Source organism: Carcharhinus amblyrhynchos, chromosome 6 (genome assembly GCF_965287045.1).
Source record: "Carcharhinus amblyrhynchos chromosome 6, sCarAmb.v2.hapA, whole genome shotgun sequence".
Taxonomy (NCBI): domain Eukaryota; kingdom Metazoa; phylum Chordata; class Chondrichthyes; order Carcharhiniformes; family Carcharhinidae; genus Carcharhinus; species Carcharhinus amblyrhynchos.
The window spans coordinates 17,733,084-17,749,003 of NC_137329.1; the positions used below are offsets into that span (position 1 = coordinate 17,733,084).

The 15,920-nt window shown below is 41.7% G+C and overlaps 1 protein-coding gene across 3 annotated transcripts in view; it reads right to left on the reverse strand.

Moving 5' to 3' along the window:
- Positions 1 to 893: 893 nt before the first annotated feature.
- The window catches only part of LOC145343718 (uncharacterized), an 81,530-nt gene continuing 66,503 nt past the window's right edge, over positions 894 to 15,920 (reverse strand). For 2 of the 3 annotated variants that reach the window (XM_080189954.1, XM_080189953.1), the window contains exons 22-29: positions 15,610 to 15,779; positions 13,495 to 13,654; positions 10,080 to 10,232; positions 9,500 to 9,664; positions 7,000 to 7,097; positions 3,535 to 3,669; positions 2,613 to 2,727; positions 894 to 1,793 (exon numbers count right to left, since the gene is read on the reverse strand). In XM_080189954.1, the coding sequence (XP_080046080.1) occupies positions 1,635 to 1,793; positions 2,613 to 2,727; positions 3,535 to 3,669; positions 7,000 to 7,097; positions 9,500 to 9,664; positions 10,080 to 10,232; positions 13,495 to 13,654; positions 15,610 to 15,779 (1,155 nt within the window). In that variant the 3' untranslated portion in view covers positions 894 to 1,634. The remainder of the gene's footprint in view (positions 1,794 to 2,612; positions 2,728 to 3,534; positions 3,670 to 6,999; positions 7,098 to 9,499; positions 9,665 to 10,079; positions 10,233 to 13,494; positions 13,655 to 15,609; positions 15,780 to 15,920) is intronic. The other variant, XM_080189955.1, reaches the window with a different exon arrangement.

The following is a 15,920-nucleotide window of genomic DNA, read 5'->3' on the forward strand; positions in this document are numbered from 1 at the left end:
CACCAAGATGTGTGGAAAAGGGGGATTAGTGGGAAATATATGGGGTCATGGGGATAGGGCCTGGGTAGGATGCTCTGTTGGCGAGTCAGTGCCGACACGATGAGCCAAATAGCCTCCTGCACTGTAGCGAACCTATGATTCTAAACCACTGGCACTGCTGGAAGAATTCAAAACAAGAAGGGTACCTTAAAATTTGAACCACAAGGACTGACAAAATACCTTTTTCTATATTAAAGCTAATGGAAACCTTCCGCTCAAAAGTTTCATTTTCAAAGCTGAGATAAATTCTTGTCAGGTGTGGGTGGGGCAACGTATATGGGTTAAGGGCAGGTAAATGAGATTGAGGTACACATCAGCCCTGATCTAAATCAATGATCAAAAGGTTTGAAGGACTGACGGAACTTTTATTCTGAATTCTACATTGTACCAGCTAAACATAATTGGTCTCCAGACTCCAGAAAAAATATGGGCAAAGTCTGATGCCAAAACTCAAGGCATTCAACAAAACATTCTCAAATTAAAATGGATACCACTTTGGAGAAAACATTTTTATTTCAAGACAGTAAAAAATATAAAAATGAAGGCAATATAGGCCTATAATTTTTCTCGCAATTAAGCTTCAGAGGTGCCATTGGTACAACTGCAATTAAAATCCAGTCCACGGTGCTTTTGTACACAACTTGTTGGAACGAGGAGCAACTTTTAAGGGGCATCTGGATGAATAGGATTGGAATGGAGGGATATGGTCCCTGAAAGGATAGGGGCTTTGGTTCAGTCCGGCAGCATGGTTGGTGCAGGCTTAGTGGCCGAAGGGCCTGTTCCTGTGCTGTAATTTTCTTTGCTCTCTGTCTCAAGCTAAAGTTTGTGCTATGAAACAGTCAACAAGTACGTGATGCATTTCAACTTTTAATAAGAACTTTTCCTTAAACAAGAAATTAGCTGATATAATATTTTCAAAACCTGTGTTTTTCTACATTGCACCCTGGTTACAAACATCTTGTCATAATCAAGATGAAAGCAACACTGCATTTTAAATTATCAAACAATATCAGTGTTTCTCTTCAACTACCTGTACCATTTCAATTTACAAATACATTTCCAAGCACAAAAATAATCTTTCAGCCTTTCCCAGATGTTCCACCTCTTGGGTGGTAGAGTTAAATAATATTGCTTTCCACATCAGAAAATATACACAATTTTACATAATGCAACTATTATATAATCATCTGTAGCAGAGTAACTTTGGAATTCAATTGCAGGCAAACAGTTACAGTTTTAAACCCAGTTCACAATCTCACCAGCAGTTATAAACATATCTTGACAATACCACTTCATACAATACTCTTAACATTAAAAAAATTTACATAACTGTAATCAGTGTTCAATTTATTAGCAGCTTTCACCAATACAACAGGGGGTAATTTTTATCTAATCCAGAGTTTGGGAAAATGGTGCAGGTTGATTGATTGTTTTGCCTCTTGCCCATCCACTGACTTCGATAGAGAGTGAGAGTACAAAACCAAGATTTCACCCTACCCTGTCCTGTACCAACAGTGGATAGGTTAAACCACACCTACCTCAATGCCCCACCATAACTACGTACATACCGTTCAGCAAAGTCTTTTTTGGTGCACCTATAAAAGTCCCGTTAGGCACATGAACACAAGAATATGTAGTGTCAGAAAATAAGCAAAGACTAAGTAGCGTGACCTGGCCCTTGAACTCATTAGCTTTGAGCAGTACAAACTTCGGCCACGCAGCCACCTCTTGAAGGAAAGCGCTCCTCGCTTTACCTAGGAAGGAGGAATAAAGAGTTGGAGTTAATTTGCATCCACCTCAATAAATCTGAACAAATTCAGAATTAAAGCAATTGGCAAAAAAGTCAGGGTGGAGAAGAGATTTTATTAAGTAACAAATTGTTTTGATCGGGAATGCATTACCTGAAAGGAAGATGGAACAAGATTACATAGTAACACTTAAGAGGGAATTGGACATATATCCAGAGCCAAACCAATGTGGTTCCCTCTCAACTGCCCTCTGAAATGGCCTAGCAAGCCACTCAGTTGCATCACTTGCTCAAGAAGGCAGCTCAACACCACCTTCTCAAGGGAAGTATGGATGGCAATAAATGCTGGCCAGCCAGCAACACCCATGCCCCACAACTTACCAAAAAAAAAGTTAAACAACAAAACATTGCTGGGCCATGGGAGAAGAGAGGAGTGGGACTAATTGGATAGCTCTTCCAAAGAGGTGAGACAAGCACGACAGACCAAATAGCTTTCTTGTGTAGTGATCATCCTTTGACTACTAGCAGAGGCTTTTACCTAAGGTTCCCATGTCACTGAATGCGTGACACCAATTTGTCAGTTGTTGAGCAGAAGGGTATCCACTCCAAAAGAACTGAAAATATTCCCCCATCTAGAATGGGGTGTCACAGCACAAGTGGGATGTTTGTGGTCTCTGAATAACAGGTGCAGAAAAACATGAGCTGGTCTGGTGGACATATATGCCCATGAAGTAGAATACCATGGAAGCAAGGGTAAAGTACTGAGGGAAGCAATATTTTTCAGCAAACTAAATCCACACAAAAATAAATGGAAAGCATTACATACCTTCCGAACCACAACATGCTCACTGGGGTCTATGATCAAGGCTTCACGTTCTTCATCTGATTCCAGTTGTATGGTGTACTCTCTGGGAGGTTGTCTGGCAGCAGGCGTATCAAGACTAGAAACAAAAGAGCAACATGAGCCAAAATCAACTCCTATCCTCAGTAAAATATCTTCAAAATATCCAAAAATACCAAAGGAGAAAGTAAAGCTTCCAGGGGATTCTCTCCTCTAATTTAAGATCAGTTGCTTGAGGAGTGTAGCTTTCTGCAGACTATGGAGTTTTCTGTAAGGGGTTTAGCTGGTGTAGAAAAGGAGAAACTGTTTTCAATAAACAGTTTGCCAATCAGAAGGTACAGAAATATGCTAATTGGTGAAAAAAAAGGAAGAGGGAAAGAGAAATTTATTTTACTTAGCACATTATGACTTTGAATACATTGGCCGAAAGGGTAGTGGAAGCAGATTCAACAGTAACATTCAATGGGGAGTTGGATCACTACTTAAAAAGGAAACGTTCACTGGACTACGAGGAAACAGCAGGAGAGTGAAACTAATTGGATAGCTCTTTCAAAGCGCTGCCACAGGCATGAGGACACGATGGGCTTCTTTCTATGCAGTTTGATTATTCTATTCTTCTGCACACAAACTCAGAGGTCTTTGTCCACAGGGCAAAAACTCAAATACTGCAAGATCACTCTGCTCAGTTGAAACAGACAGCGTGTATTCCAAGATATTGCTCAGCATTTCCATGCAGTAATGACACCGTGCTGACTGATGACCATACATACATGCACATTCATTTTCAAATGCATCAGAACAACTACTTTAAACAATGTAATTTGAACCGGAACAGGCAGGGCAGCGATATCCTTACACGATGCTCCAGGACAATTCAAAATGAAAGAGGGTGAGTTTTAACACTAACCGCTTAAGCATTTCTTCAGCTGCCATCAATGCTTCCTCAGCAGCACTTCTTCTTAGCTCTTCATGTGCTAGCATTTCCGCTAACTGAGACAGCTCCTGGTGAGCAGAATCATTACGTTGATCCGATTCCGCAAGCCTAGGTCATGAGCAACAACAAAGTCTGTGACTGACAAGCAACAGAGAAATACCAGCATTTGGACAGCAACTTTAACCCTTTTATGGTGTCTCAAAGTACCTCACAGCCAACTGTGTATTTTTGCAGTTCAAGCATTGTTATTTTGTCAGCAAACTTGACAGCCCATTTGCAAGTAGTGAGGTTCCACAAACAGCCGTAAGAGGAATGATCAATTAACATAGACATTCTTCAGGCATTGTTGGTTAAAGTTTGGCTGGGTAATCCTTTTCTATGAAGTGTGACATGGGGTCTTTTATGTTGATGTGAACAGGCAGATGGTGCCTCAGTTTCGTGTCTCATCCAAAGGCCAGCACTTCGAGCATTACACCGTACAGAAATGTACGTCAAATTATGTGCTCAAGTCTTGGAACTGGGTTGGAATCAAAGTACTACTGAGATACCACAGAGCCAGACTGATACTGAAAACATTTCTTGAAATTTGCTTTCAAGTGCTGAATATTAAATGGCATAAAATGTATCAATCACTGAGAAACGTATCTCTGCAACTACATGACGCCTTATCAGAGTCACTGAAGTACTTGGGAATTTCTGCATTCTCTAGGTATGTGCAAATTTGAAGTTATTCAGCAGATTTCATTAAGAACTACCAATTTCTAACTTTCAAACATTGTGGATGCTTCACAATAGATAACACTAAAGGTTTCTAAGACAGAGACAAGTGATCAGTGAAACAGGAGTTGGCCATTCAGTCCAACAAGCTTGTCTGCCCTTTTCTGAGCTACGATTTCCACTATTTCCATTGTTTCTTCAGAGGATTGATGCCATGAATGGGCACCCGCAGTGTGAAGAATTATGGAGTTATGGCCCAAACTTTCAATTATTAAAATTGCCAACTTCAGATGGAGCTGGTTCATAATTTCCCAAATAGAGTTCTTTGGAAGTGGGAAATTGCAGTATCAGTACTCACATCAATTATTTCTGATTCGGGTCTCTCTTTTAAATAGTTCATATTGTTCCTGTACTTACAACCTCCCTCACTGAAGACTTTACAACCACATATACACTGCCAGACAGGAAGAGATCCAACCTATCCCATACAATTATGACAGCCTCTGTATTAACATACATACTCTCCCTCTTCCCATCTTTGTGATCCCCTTGGAGAGGGAAAAAAAAGTTAGCAGCCTGGGTCAACATGAGGAAGTAAACTGCGGGAAATTCCTCCCCAACTCCCTTAAATAGTCAAAACAAGGTCGAAGCATCATTCTGGCCCTGTTAATTTTATGTTGCACCTATCTTTTGTGGGAACATATCCTCCCCAGCCAGAATCAGATCAAGTTCCAGCTACAAGAAAATTAGTGAATTGGTATCCACTGCACAAAGGTGGCATAGTGATTAGCACTGCTGTCTCACTGTGCCAGGACCTGGATTCGATTCCTGATATGGGTCACTGTCTGTGCGGAATCTAAATGTTCTCCCCAAGTAGGCTTACATTAACACTGCAATGAAGTTACTGTGAAAATTCCTTAGCTGCCACACCTCTGGTGCCTGTTCAGGGACACTGAGGGAGAATTTAGCATGGCCAGCGCACCTAACCAGCATGTCATACATAAGAACATAAGAACATAAGAAATAGGAGCAGGAGTAGGCCATCTAGCCCTTCGAGCCTGCCCCGCCATTCAATAAGATCATGGCTGATCTGTCGTGGCTCAGTTCCACATTACCGCCCTCTCCCCATAACCCTTAATCCCCTCTCTTATCAAAAACCCATCAACCCGCGTCTTAAAAATATTTAGTGAGACAGCCTCCACCACTTCAACAGGCAGAGAATTCCAGAGATTCACCACCCTTTGAGTGAAGAAGTTCCTCCTCAACTCCGTTCTAAACCACCCCCCCTTTATCTTGAGGCTGTGCCCCCTAGTCCTACTGTCCTTTCTGAGCGGGAAGAGTCTCTCCACCTCTATCCTATCCATCCCATTCATCATCTTATACGTCTCAATGAGATCTCCCCTCATTCTTCTAAACTCTAACGAGTACAAGCCTAGTCTATTCAGCCTCTCCTCATAACTCAACCCCCTCAACTCCGGAATCAGCCTCCTCTGCACTCCCTCCAAGGCCAAAATATCCTTGCGTAAGTGCGGCGACCAAAACTGCACACAGTACTCCAGCTGCGGCCTCACCAATGCCCTATATAGCTGCAGCAAGACCTCCCTACTTTTATATTCAATCCCCCTCGCTATGATGGCCAGCATCCCATTAGCTTTCCTGACCACCTGCTGCACCTGCGGGCTGGGTTTTTTGCGACTCATGCACAAGGACCCCGAGGTCCCTCTGCACCGTCACCTGCTGCAGTTTTTCGCCCTGTAAGTGACAGTCCTTCCTACCATTATTCCTACCAAAGTGGACCACCTCGCACTTGCCAACATTAAATTCCATTTGCCAGTTCCTGGCCCATTCGCCCAGCCTATCTAGATCCTTCTGCAGACTCTCCACACGCTCCGTGCAATTTGCCATTCCACTAATCTTGGTGTCATCAGCAAATTTCGACACCATACACTCAGTTCCCTCCTCCAGATCATCTATATAAATGGTAAATAGCTGAGGCCCCAGCACCGAACCCTGGGGCACTCCACTAGTCACCAACCGCCAATCCGAATAGCACCCCTTAACCCCCACTCTCTGCCTCCTATTTGACAACCAATCCTCTATCCACGCTAACACCCTACCCCCAACTCCATGCCCCCTTACCTTCTGCAATAACCTCTTGTGAGGTACCTTGTCAAATGCCTTCTGAAAATCAAGAAAGACCACATCCACCGGCTCTCCTCTATCTACCGCCCTAGACACATCCTCATAGAACTCCAATAAATTTGTCAGACACGACTTCCCCTTAACGAAACCGTGCTGCATCTGCTGTATCAAGCAATTCCCCTCAAGATGCCTCGTTATTTCCTCCTTGATGACGGATTCTAACATTTTACCTATAACAATGTCTTTCAGACTGTGGGAGAAAACCGGTGCACCCGGAGGAAACCCATGCAGACACAAGGAGAATATGCAAACTCTACACAGCTAGTGACCTTGATAGTCCTTCCCTTCTCTTTAACCACTAGAGATTCTTTTCTTTTGATGTGATTAATTATTTGTCGTAAAGTAGATGAGTAATTGATATCTCCAGAAAACTCTCTTTGCTGAACTTCATAAAGTTCACCAAATCCAGACTCATTTAAAATATACACAAACATTTTTTATACATTGATGAAATTCCTCCTTGGGCTCTGAGTAGGTGAAATAACTGTGCTGTAAAAATGCAGAACAAGTTACACTCACCTCCTCCGTAGTTCAATCAGCTCCAAGTTGTCAATTTCCACTATCACGCTGGCACGCTCCTGGGGAGCTCCTGGAGGAACTTCTTCATTAGCTTCATTCTATAGCACAGCCGCAAAAAGATAAGAATCCAATTTTAATTAACACTTGGATTGCCTATAAAGTTCAGGCTAAGAAAAACTGTGGTCAATTGGCAAAAGAAAAATCCTCCATGGGCTGGAAACATGATTGCGATTGCCAAAGCTTAATCGCTGCTGTTCCGTGACCTGGCTGCAGAAGAAGATTAAAATCATTAAAACATCCTTATTCACACCGAGTTGTGTTCATCCATCACTCCTGAAACACAGTGGCTCCGAGATCCAGCAACACCTCAATTTTAAAATTCTCATCCTTAATGTCAAACCCTCTACGGCCATCAATTAGGTAGGAATTGTAGATGGTACACAGCAAATCTAAGTTTACATTTAGGATTGAGAAGGAATTAAAGGTTAGTACAGTGATTGTCATTTAACATCAACTGAATCCCAACGTATTTAACTAATCAACTACTGTGCCGTTCACCAGTTTCAGGTTCAACACTATTTCAGTAAGAAGTCTCACAACACCACGTTTAAGTCGAACAGCTTTATTTAGAATCATGAGCTTTTTTAGCATTGCTCCTTCATCAGGTAAAGGAGCGTAGTGCGACATGAATCCAAGATCTCGGTTGAGGCTGTCCTTATGTGTGCAGAATTTGGCTTTGATAGCCAAGTTCCACACACACAATTCACACCTCTTTATCCTATGATTATCCCTCTCTCCACTCGCATTGTTCATATCTGTAAAGACTTGATCATCTGTAAAGACTCGCATTCCAACCATTATCTTGCAATTGAGTCTTGTTGATATATGCCCTGTTTGTGAACCCAACTCTCTACTCACAAACAAGAACAAAGAATTTCATCACCTGATGAAGGTGCAGCACTCCGAAAGCTGCTGATTCCAAATAAACCTGTTGGACTTTAGCCTGGTGTTGTGAGACTTATTACTGTGCTCACCCCAATCCAACAACGGCATCTCCACATCATTACCGAACAGTGCACAATTTTACATATTTAAGAACATGTAGTTATGGTGTTTTAATATATCTATCAGAATTGTTTAAAATTTACATAGTTGTCCAACATTATCCTCATCATCTCTGTTCTTTCTCATTCTTTCTAACCTTAAGTTTTAATCTTTCTACTTTGTGCATCTACTTTATCCCTTCTTCCCTTCAGTATTTTGTATTTTAAATAGGGTTGCAAATGAGAACATTCTACAGGACAACCTGCTACTTTTCATAAAGGCAAAATACTGCAGATACTGGAAATCTAAAATAGAAAGAGAAAACCAGGTCTAGGTGCATCTGTGCAGAAAGGAGCTAGCATTTCATATCCACAAGACTCTTGTCCAGAGCTAAAGAGAAGGGGAAAGGTGATTGATGTTATGCTGTTAGAAACTGGATAGAGAAAAATAAAAACAAAATGTTGGTAATAGATGTGAGTAAGGAGTGATTTTGTGAAGATGTTTTGAGCACAAGACAAACAAAGTGTTAAGGACTATAGGAGTTGCTGATAGTGACATTAAGGTAAGATAGCAGAACGTGAAAGCAGAATAAAGAACAAGTCACAGATGGTCCTGTAGGGGAGGAAGGTGGTAGCATTAGGACAAAAATGATTTTGGATTGTAAAACAAAAGGGTCAATGTGGAAAGCAAGTTTACCGTCTAAAGCAGACTGTAAACTCAATATTAAGTCCAGAAGATGTAACATGCCTAACCAGAAAGATGAGGTGTTGTTCTTCCAGTTTGCGCTGAGCTTCACTTGAACACCGCAATGGGCCAAGGACGGACATGTGGACAGGAGAGCAAGATGCTGAGTTAAAACGGCAAGCGACAGGATAGTTGGGGTCATGCTTGCAGACTGATCAAAGGTGTTCTGCAAAGTGGTCACCCAGTCTGCGTTTAGTCTCCCAGCAGAGGAGACCGCAATGAAAATAGAAATGCTGGAAAATCTCAGCAGGTCTGACAGCATCTGTGGAGAGAGAATAAAGCCAACGTTTTGGGTCTGGATAACTCTTCATCAGAGCTGATTGCACTGGGAGCAGCAAATACAGCAGACCAAACTGAAGGAGGAGCATGTGGATTGCTACTTCACCTGAAAGGAGTCAGTAGAACTGACCTTTGTTCTCACTGTAACACATATTGCACCTTAGTGCCATTATAAGCATCTTCTACAGTCCTAAACACTGCCATTAATACTTCCATTGTCTTCTGCACCAAACATCTTTGTTCAATCTCTCCCAGCTCATACCTATTTCACTCCCACCTGCCCCATCCCCTCTCCAACAATTTAAAATCCATACAATTCTCCCTCTTCAGCTCCCAAGAGTCATATGGATTTGAAACATTAACTCTTTATGTCTCTCCACAGATGCTGCCAGACCTGCTGAATCTATCCAGCTACTTTTTATACTCCACCTACTTGATCCTCATTCTGCAATGATGAGCGTATAGCTTGGTATTGTCTTTCCAATCTGTAGTAACGATCCTGGAGATCCCCATAACGTGTCTGAGTATCACGCAGAGTCTGAGAGACTGCTTTTAGTTGGCTAGATAATGTGGCTTTCTCTTCAATGCACTGCATAACCTGTGTTGGTGAGACAGTGAATGATTGTAAAGTTAAAAGTTTATTTATTAGTCATGTGTAAGGCTTCCACTCACACTGCAATGAAGTTACTGTGAAATTCCCCTAGTCACCACAGTTCGGCACCTGCTTGGGTCAATGCATCTAACCAGCACATCTTTCAGAATGTGGGAGGAAATCGGAGCAACCGGAGGAAACCTACGCAGACACGGGGAGAACGTGCAAACTCCATACAGACAGTGACCCAAGCAGATATCGAATCTGGGTCCCTGACGCTGTGAAGCAGCAGTGCTAACCACTGTGCCACCGTGCTGCCCTGTAAGATCTAATCAAACCATAAACACCACAAACAACTATTTAGCACTAGATTTAAATTCATAGTCACCTGAAGCATTGTACATAAATGAACCTAAATTACCTTGCTATTCAGCTGTTGGAACCGTTGTTCTTTTTGGTGAATCTCCTGTAAGTAACCCTGAGTTTCACTCTGCAGTTGTTTCTTTTCTATTAACAAGGATTTCACTTGTTCAGCAACATTCTCGCTGCCCAGCAAGGATACAAGTTCTAATGGCTAAAACAAAAACATAAATCTTAAAACTATTTAAATTGAATGTGTTTGTAGTACATTGGATCCAATAGACAATGCATAAATATACAGGCATAAACTTACACATTTTTCTGGACACAGGGGATGTGCCAGAGAATTAGAGGACAGTTAATGTGACTCCACTTTTCAAAAAGGGTGGTAGAGATAAACCAGGGAAGAACAGACCAGTGAATCTCAGGAAATCAGGACATCATCGGAGAAAATTCTGAAGGAGAGAATTAATCCCCACTTGGGCAGGCAAGGTTTGATCAGAGTTAGTCAGTATGACTATGTCAGAGGGAAATCATGCTGAACAAATTTGAATTTTTCAAGATGGTGATGAGTTGTGTAGATGAGGGTCATTAAGTTGATGTAGTTTATGGATTTCAGTAAAACCTCTGACAAGGTCCCACACGGGAGACTGATAAAGAAGGTAAAGCACATGGAGTCCAGGATAACTTGGCAAGGTGGATCCAAAACTGGCTTAGTGGTAGACAGAGGGTGGTGATAGAAGGCTCTTTGGTGTAACTGGAGGTCAGTGTCCAGTGGTGTACCACAGTGATCAGTGCTAAGTCTCCTATTATTTGTGATATATATATATATACATATATAAACGCAATGAGAATGTGAGGGGGGAATAATAAGTAAGTTTGCAGATGACACAAAGATTGACAGGGTGGCTAATACTAAGGACGAAGGTGGTAGACTGCAGGAAGATATAGACAGGTTGGTCAGACGGGCAGATCCCCATGGCAGATGAAGTTTAACCCTGAAAAGTGAGAGATGATGCACTTTGGAAGGAGTAACAAGTTAAAGAAGTACTCAATGAATGGCAGGGCGCTAGGAAGCTCAGAGGAACAGAGGGATCTTGGGGTGCTTGTCCACACATCCCTGAAGGTGACACGACAGGTAAATATAGGGTAGTTCAGAAGGCATATGGGACACTGCCTTTATCAGTCGTAGCATAGATTATAAGAGTAGGGAATTATGTTGGAGCTGTACAAAACTTTAGTTAGGCCACAGCTGGAGTACTGTTGGAAGTTCTGGCTGCCTCATTATAGAAAGGATGTGATTGCACTGGAGGGGGTATAGAGTAGATATGCCAGTATATTGCTGGGATGGAGCATTTGAGCTATAAGAAGGGACTGGATAGGCTCTGATTGTTTTCTTTAGAGCAGAGAAGGCTGAGGGAGGATCCTGACTGAGGCCTATAAGATTCTGAGCGGTATGGACATGGTGGATAGGTAACAGCTGTTCCCCCTTAGTTGAAGGACCAATAATGAGGGGCAGGAGAATTAGAGGGGATTTGAGCAACTCTTTTTTAAACTTAGAGGATGGTAGGAGTCTGGAATGCAACATCTGGGAGAGTAGTCGAGGCAGGAAACCCAACAGCCTTCAAAAAAAGTACGTGGACAGGCACTTGAAATAGTGTAACATTCAAAGCTGTGGGCCAAGTACAGGAAAATGGAATCAGTGTAGAGTTAGTATTGTTTTGTCAGTGCAGACTTGATGGGCCAAAGGGCCTCTTCTGTACTGTATGACTCTAAAACTGGCCTTTATTGCAAGGTGGATAGATTATACAAGTAAGTGTACATTTCTAGTCTCCTTATTTAAGGAGGGATATACCTGCACTGGGGGCAACTCAGAGAAGGTTCACTAGGCTGAATCAAGGGATGAAGGGGTTTGTCTTATGAGGAAACTTTTGAGCAAGTTGGACCTATACTTACTGGAGTTTAGAACAATAAGACATGATCTTATTTAAACATAAAAGATTTCAAAAGGGCTCAACAGGATAGATGCTGAGAGGATGTGCCCTTTCTGGGATGGGAGGGTGCAATCTAGAACTTGGGGACACTGTTTAAAAGTAAGGGGTCCTCCATTTAAGAAGGAGATGAGGAGGATTCCCTTTTCTCAGAGGTTATTAATCTTTGGAATTCTCTTCCTGAGACAGCAGTGGAGACTGGGTTATTGAATAGTTAAACTGGGCTGGGTTATAGAATGAGTTAAACAGATTTTTGATCTACAAGGCACTTGAGGATTACCAGGGAAGGCAGGAAATTGGAGTTAAGGCCACAATCAGAACAGCCATGATCTTAGCTAATTGGTGGATAAGGCTCGAGGGGCAAACGTCCAACTCCTGTTCCAATTTCTTTTATCTTATAAAGTGCAACTGATGTCTCAAAAACATAAAACCGGTTTGCAACATTTTTTTTCCATACGAGGACTGGTATTCCCATGAATTGCAAAGAAAAAATAATTTGCAAATGTTTCTACTAAGTAGAATAAGTAGGGTGGGGGAACTTGGAACCTGAAGGGGATGAACAAGGAGGGGCAGTGAGTAGCAGTCTTAATTGTAGGTGCAGAAGCTATTTGGGCAATATTTTGGAAGCAAATCCTGCACCAACCTTCCCCAAGGTGCTCCATTTTACAAGTGCATCTCATATAACTCCTGTTTTGTTAATGATAGTACATATTTAAAATTATTGATTGGTTTTAATTGGCACCAGGAGAAGCACTGCTGCACCTCCCACTCCATGCTTAGAAGCAGATTTTTTTAAACCTCATCTTTTCGGTGATAGCACAGGGCCACTGTAACCCCAGATTTGCAAGACAGGCAGAGCTGTCATTTTTATATACACACAAAGGGCCTAACAACTGTTTCAGGCATGGGTCCTGGGCAACTCTTTTGATGCTTATACTGTGCGTTGCTTTTCACAGCATGTGTCTTCAGGCAATTGATGAAAGCAATAATAGCCTGTACTACAAGACTCATGTAACAAGAAGGAGGAGGAAAAACGAGCCTGTTCAGGATTGAAGCAAATATCCTGGCACAAGTTCCCAGAACACTGGGTGGAGATTGAGGGCAATGGTCAATCATTAGTAATTCTCTCAATATTACGATACACAACAGTGGGACTCATGGTAGGTCAATAGGAAAGGAAAGGAACATACACCATACATTGCTGAATTCCAGTAATGCCACCTTCAAGAACATTGTTTTGAATGACTGTCCCAAAAGAAATCGGACATGGGACTTCCCAAACCCAGATTGTTACCCTCCTACCCAAAGATGATGGCTGGCATTTAAGATGCACCAGTTTAAAATGTAGATAGATCTAATGTTTGCTGTAAAGAAAACAAGGATTCCTTCAATGATGATGATTCATAGTTGGGGAGGAAAGTTAAGGTTATCTCAGAGGTGAGTCATCCATTGAAACAAATATGAATGTGTTTTCAAAATGCTTACCTTTACCTGGTGCGCACTATTTACATTTCTTAATTCACTACTCCACACCTCCTGGTTCACTTTCTTCAGTTCCTCAATTTGTCTATCTCTATCTGCAACTGTTAAGAGGCATTGCTCTTTCATAGCACAAGACTCTGAAAGCAGTAAGTTTTTCTCCGATCTAAAAGAAGAAATGACAATGCACTAATTTTGTCTTTAATTCTGAAAATAAAATAAATGTTGCACATTAAGCAATTGATTTCTTGCAACGGATGGAAGGAAAAGTAATATTAAATATGTACTGTCATTAACAAAACAGGAGTTATATGAGATGCACTTGTAAAATGGAGCACCTTGGGGAAGGTTGGTGCAGGATTTGCTTCCAAAAAATTGCCCAAATAGCTTATGCACCTATAATTGATGGTGTTGCAGAGTTTTTTGCTTATTATCTGGCATCTTACAGCACAGAAACAGGCCATTCAGCCCAACAGATCAATGCTGGTGTTTACATTTCATTCAAGCCTTCTCCCACCCTATTACACTGAATCCTATCAGCACACCCTTCATTTCCTTTCTTTCTCGTGTTCTTGTCATCATTCCTCATACATCTTTAACCATCCTATCTTTGGGATGAATATCCTTTAAAAAAAAGGAACATGAAAGACACAGAGCCAAAAGTGCAAGCTGTTTAAAAGCAGACTGTGCAAAAAAAAAATTCTCCTGAATTCTCGACTGGATCTATTGGTGACCACCTTACATTTATGGCCCCTAATTGGTATCCATGATGTGGAGATGCCGGCATTGGATTGGAGTAAGCACAGTAAGAAGTCTCACAACACCAGGTTAAAGTCCACCTCGGAGCCAGGACTTTTAACCTGATGTTGTGAGACTTCTTATTGTCCGTAATTGGTAAGTCAGTGGTAAGGGATTCACAATTCCAAGAGAGCTTGGAGTGAGATGAGGAGTAACTTCTTTACTGAGAATTGTTGGGATTTGGAATGCACTACCTGGAAGAGCGGTGGAAGTGGATTCCATCGGAAGTGTCACCTGAGAGCTTTGAAAGTGATTAATTTAGAGGGCTACAGAGATCGGTCTGAGGAATGGGGTTAGCTGGGTAGCTTTTTCGAGAGCCAGTACAGAAACGACGGGCCAACTGGCCTACTTCTGTGCTGTAAAATTCTATGATTCTAATTCTGGTTTATAGCTCACAGGTTGAAAAATCATTTGTCTGTCCACCATTGCAGCTAATGCGCTGATCTATCACCCATGAATTTCTATCAGGGACACTGCTGCTTATTCTCATTTCAACTGCACTGTTTCAGGGTAGCAGTTCTGCAAGGGACAGTGCACTAAATCAATCAGCACCGACCTTGGAAAGCTGTACCACATAAACACGGATCAGTAGGCCTGGTCCCAAAACTAGACTAAAATCTCCTCCCTATAAAATTGACTTATGGTAATCAACTGTTTTATAATTCAAGGATGTTCCTAAATTGACTAGTCCTGCACAGTAAATTCCTCCGGGATCACACAAAATTTATAACAGCAGCTATTAAGTACTTGCTGGAAGCATGTTCACTTCGGAGTCAGAAACTGACTTACAGGAAGTTATATTCCAAGCCAGTATTCTTTTGCATGTAAAGGGAGAGCTACTTCATTGGAGGTTCTGTTGTCTGAATGACATATGTTTCTACTTGCTCAAGTGAATGGAAATGATCCAATGGCACTATCTAAAGAAGAGCAGGTGACATTCCTCATGCTGTGGTCAACATTCCTCCCTCAATTAGCACCAAAAACAAAATCAGTTGATTCATTTGCTACTTCAAGCCAACATTAAGGGCATTTAAATGACCTTTGGGTAAACATATGGATGATTTTGCAATAGTGTAGGTTAAATGGGCTTGAGATTCGTTTCACAGATTGGCGCAACATCAAGGGCCGAAGCGCCTACACTGCGCTATAATGTTCCATGTTCTAAGTACTTGTGGACTAACTGACTGCCACATTTGCTTACATAAACTACAAAGACAATTCGTTGAAAGCAAGGCACTTTGGGTGTTTGGAGTAGGTCAATAGGGTACCACGCAAATGTAAATTCCTTTTCAAACTGAAATTCTAACGTAAACCGTAACAAACCTCAGTTCGGCCAATTCATTCCGGCAGGAAGAAAGATCCTGCTCAGTGCGCTCTTGCAACTTGGCTTGCTGAAGTAGCTTTTCTAGTTCTTCCACTTTATTTCTGAGCCATGTTATCTCAGAGGGATCATTCCATAAATTCCGATCTTTGGGGCAAACAATCTCTTTTGACTGTAAGGGAAGTAAAAACAGTGTTTTTCAATTTTCTGCAAGCATGAGTGCAAAATATGGTTACAGTGCATCTTCTTAGCCCTTTCTTTCCCTTTAAAAAGCAAATTAACCATAGAAATTTGGCAATTTTACACAGCCTGA